Source organism: Mesitornis unicolor, unplaced genomic scaffold (genome assembly GCF_000695765.1).
Source record: "Mesitornis unicolor isolate BGI_N332 unplaced genomic scaffold, ASM69576v1 scaffold36632, whole genome shotgun sequence".
In the NCBI taxonomy this organism is placed as follows: Eukaryota; Metazoa; Chordata; class Aves; order Mesitornithiformes; family Mesitornithidae; genus Mesitornis; species Mesitornis unicolor.
Genome location: NW_010171847.1, coordinates 854 through 4901, shown reverse-complemented (window position 1 = coordinate 4901; position 4048 = coordinate 854). Strand labels below are relative to the sequence as shown.

Here is a 4048-nt window from a genome sequence, read left to right as displayed (position 1 = left end):
TGGAGGTCTCTTCCAACCTTAATGATTCTCTGTGATTCTGTGTTTCATTGCAAGCCCCTCTCAGGCAGCCCATGCTGATCAGGGCCTCTGGGTAGGGAGATGGTGCTGTAGGAGCTGCCAGTAGGGATGAATCTCGTGGCTCAGCAGCTTGCTTGACCTCAGGAGCTTCCTGTGACCTGCAGCTCAGCATCAGATGCTTGTTTCGGCTGATCACAGCTGCACATCGTCATCCAGTGGCCATCCTGAGCTAGCTGGGGCCATGCTGGGTCTCTGGGTTGGCAAAGGACCATGGTGCAGCAGCCGAACCGAGGTGCAGGCTTTCCCTGATGCTTGGATCCTGCACTGTCCTGATCAGTCCCTCACATCACCCCAACACGACTGCCTGGCCTTTTGGCCTGGAGCAGAGGAGGATCCTGATGGGCAGACACATGCTGGTTGCTCTCCAGGCTTCATCTTTGTGGTTGTCAAAACACTGCAACAGATTCTATTAGCACAACACTTCCTTCCTCCTCATTTAATCACTTAAATCATAAACGTGCTCTGCGGCAGAGATGGGTGTGCATCCACTCCTGCATTCACCAGCTTTCTCCTGGAGAGGTGCTGGGATGAGCCACAGGCCCTGACAAGGCTGGGGCAAGTCTGACTCCCAATGTGGGGACCTGAAGCACCCTGGGTCTTGCCTAAACATGGGGCAGATGCCCTGATGCCTCCTCTCCTTCGTAGTTAGAGGGGACAAGCCACATCCCTAGGGTGGTAGCACACAACCCGCTGTCCCAATTCTGTGTGCAGGTGAGCAATATGTTGTCCAGAAAAGCTACACAGCCATGGAGGAGGACGAGCTGACCCTCGAGGAAGGTGACACCATTGAAGTCATCCACAAGCTCCTGGATGGCTGGTGGGTCATCAGGTGAGAGATGCCAAGAACAAATCAGGCAAGTGGGATTGGGGCAGAGGGAAGGGATGAACCAGCGGTTCTCCGTGTTGGGGCTGTGAGAGCCATGGACCGTTTGGTGCTGTTGCCCAGCATTTCCTTTTGCAGGGCTGCTTCTAGGGGTAATATGAGCTGATGAGACCCTGAAAGCTGTGAGCCTTGCTACCTACTTGCTTTTGAGACTCAAGCCCCACTTTCAGGGAGAGCCATAGACACACAAGGTGGGGGGACAGTCAAAGCCCCTCTTGCCACAGGCCACATGAGAAACTTCCCACCCCGCACCAGCGGCAGACAGGCATGAGGAGGAGGTGGTGGTCACAGAGCCACCACTGCAAGCAACGTTGCTTTGTGTTGCACTGCAGGAAGGCTGAAACCACGGGCTATTACCCCTCCATGTACCTGCAGAAAGCCGGGGAGGCGAACACCTCCATGAAGAGTGAGCTGAGGAACCGGAGTGCTCCTCCGCGGAGGTAGGAGAAGCCTTGGGTCAGGGGGAGGAGGACTAAAGTTCTTCTTTGAGGTGGGGTTAAATGAAACCAGACAGTGGTTTGTGGTGTCCCTTGCTCGCCCTAGCAATGAGGAACTGCCTGAGTCAGATGTGAGCAGGGCAAAGGCAGACCTGGGGGCAGATCCTGTGGGGCTGCAGCAAAAATAGCTCTGTGCTCCCCGACTGCTCCTCCCAGGCCAAGAGGCGCCCTGGCATTTCTGATGTGGAGCCGCACGATCCCTGCTCCGGCAGGGCCTGCAGCAAGGACTATTTCTCCTTGTCCTTCTGCAAAGTTTCTTTTCTGGGCTAATCTCAGTTAATTTTCAAATTGGCCTTTTTCTTATTTCCTGAGTGCACCCACTGAATCTTTGAGAAGCGCGGAGAGATTCGAGTAATCAGAGCTGCCACATGGCCTAATCTGATGGGAGGATTTGCACTAATGGAAGGGATTTTATTTTGATTAAGAAGATAAAAAGCAATAATAACTCATTAATTCTGATGCAAAGAAAACTGCTAGGAAGAGCAGAGCTTGCCTATGTCTTTTCTTCCCTACAAGAAAACACAGTAGCCTTGCTATAAAAGCTCTCAAAAAATCCAACTCTGCTGAAGCACGAATTGAGCATGAGCAGTGAAAATGGCCCAAATCCACCTATTTGAGCACAGTGGCTCTCACTGATACCCTTGAGGGAGGCAAGGTGGCCTTGAGCAGAGCAGGAGAGCAATGCTGTGGGATGGGTGTCAGGAGCCACCTCGCTCATGGCCTGGTAGCGCAGACAAAGTGGTGGCCTCGTCTGCTTGGGGATGATCTCTGGTGCTAGGAATTCCTCTGCGGCAGCAATGCCACTGCACAGCCCCAGGCACTCAGCCTTTCGCTTCTCTCAGGAATTTCTCTGCTGTGGGTTCAACACCGCACGTCCAGGGCCATGCTGACATGGACTCCCCTGGCCCAGGGACTGAGACTTGGGCACTAGGGAGTCCTGCCAAACCCCACACCAGGAATCTCAGTGTTTAGGCAGCATAGATGCTGTATGTCCATCCATCCAAAAGCTATAGATCAGTTCCAGGGCTTTCATGGATAAACCTCATGCCCATCTTGTCCTGGCAGCCTAATGCCTGATCTGCCTTGCCATCCCCATCTTTACCTTCCAGGCTTGTGCTCAGGCTTCACCCTTCAGTCTTTGCCTCCAAAGCACCGCTCCAGCTGCCTCCTCATGTACTGTACATCGTATCTCACCTATGGCTGCCCTCGAGGGCTGCATCCACCAGGCAAAACCAAAAAGCAGATATTGAGGTTTGGGTGAGGCTGAGGAGGAAGCTGGGGAAAATCGTCAGTAAGAAAGCGTGAGGTGTGAGAGCGGCTGGCATGGAAACTGAAAGTTTTGTCTCTGACTCACTGCAGATCCACCGTCCGAAATGCGAAGAGCATCCACAAGCAAAGCCGGAAGCTGATCAGTCAGGAGACCTACAGGAGGAACAGCAGGAAGTACATCCAGAGCCAGAGGAACATGAGGGCAAATTTCCAGAACAAGGCCAATGTCATAAGTAAGTCACAGCAGGGCCTTTGCCCCAGGCTGGAGTCCTGCAGGCATGGCCTGTGCCCTCCAATGCTGGTTGCTGGAGCACATGGAGGTCACAACCTTTCCTGTCCACCCCTCCCCTATGGGGCAAGGGTGCGCAGGGAAATTTTTGTTTTCAATGAGTTTTCTTATCTCTGGTTATAGGTCTGACAGAGAAGGAGCAGGTCCTGGTGGGAGATCAGTCCACATTTAGGCCCTGTGCTTTCTTCCATGCACCTAACCTCACTCATGCTACTGTTTTATCATTATCATTACCATTATAATTATCATGTACGTTAGCTGTCAGCAAAGCACCTAGACAAGGGCAGTGCATCAAGAGGAAGGCTACTATTGAGGTAGATGCTTGATATCTGGTAATCCCTGTGCAGGACCCATGACTTTTACAAGGGAGAGCAGCTCCTTGCACAGACCTAGAGCTGGGCTCCCACCTGAGCAGAGCTCTCAGGCTCATGCCACCACCCTGACCTCCGAGAAGACCGTCACATGTGGCTGAGACAGGAGGAGAGACAGAAGTTTTGTTGGCCATTAGATAAGAAGCTTTTGAGCATTCATATGAAGGTGGTGGGTGGTGGAGACCTCTGACCCATCTGTCCATCTGCTTTACTTACAGTTGAGAAAAACGAGCAAGAGGAGATCAAGCCCAAAGCTCAACCTGCTGTTCCTCCCCGTCCCAGCAAAGTCCTCATCCTGAACCGCGGTACTGAGAGCACCTGGAGGAAGATCCTGTGAGGCCTCAGCCCCCCACCAGCTAGCCAATACTTTATCTTCGCCAGCTCCTGTGCAGCTGGGGCTCAGCACCAGACCGGGGGATTCAGGCAGCTACAAGCTTCAGGGAGCTGCCAGATGGATCGGCGCAGCTCAGCACCCATCTTCACCCACTGTCATGGCGAGCCCAAGGTGTCCCAATGACCCAGCCCCACTCCACTGGCTCCTGAGGGGCTGAGGCCTCCACAGCCTCTGGGCACCCCTCATCACTAAATGCCCTTTTATCCCCTATTTGTGTTTTGAATGAGTTTGTGTTTTTCACCAATAAAGGAGACACACTTCACAGAC

At 53.1% G+C, this 4048-nt stretch overlaps 1 protein-coding gene across 1 annotated transcript; it reads left to right on the top strand.

Moving 5' to 3' along the window:
- Window positions 1-789: 789 nt before the first annotated feature.
- LOC104537335 (neutrophil cytosol factor 1-like) lies at window positions 790-3724 on the top strand (the record flags this gene model as incomplete). Its single annotated transcript, XM_010180168.1, has 4 exons — window positions 790-907; window positions 1294-1401; window positions 2818-2960; window positions 3606-3724. Coding segments are annotated over 4 exons (488 nt in total), but the record flags the coding sequence as incomplete, so codon positions are not given.
- Window positions 3725-4048: the final 324 nt, after the last annotated feature.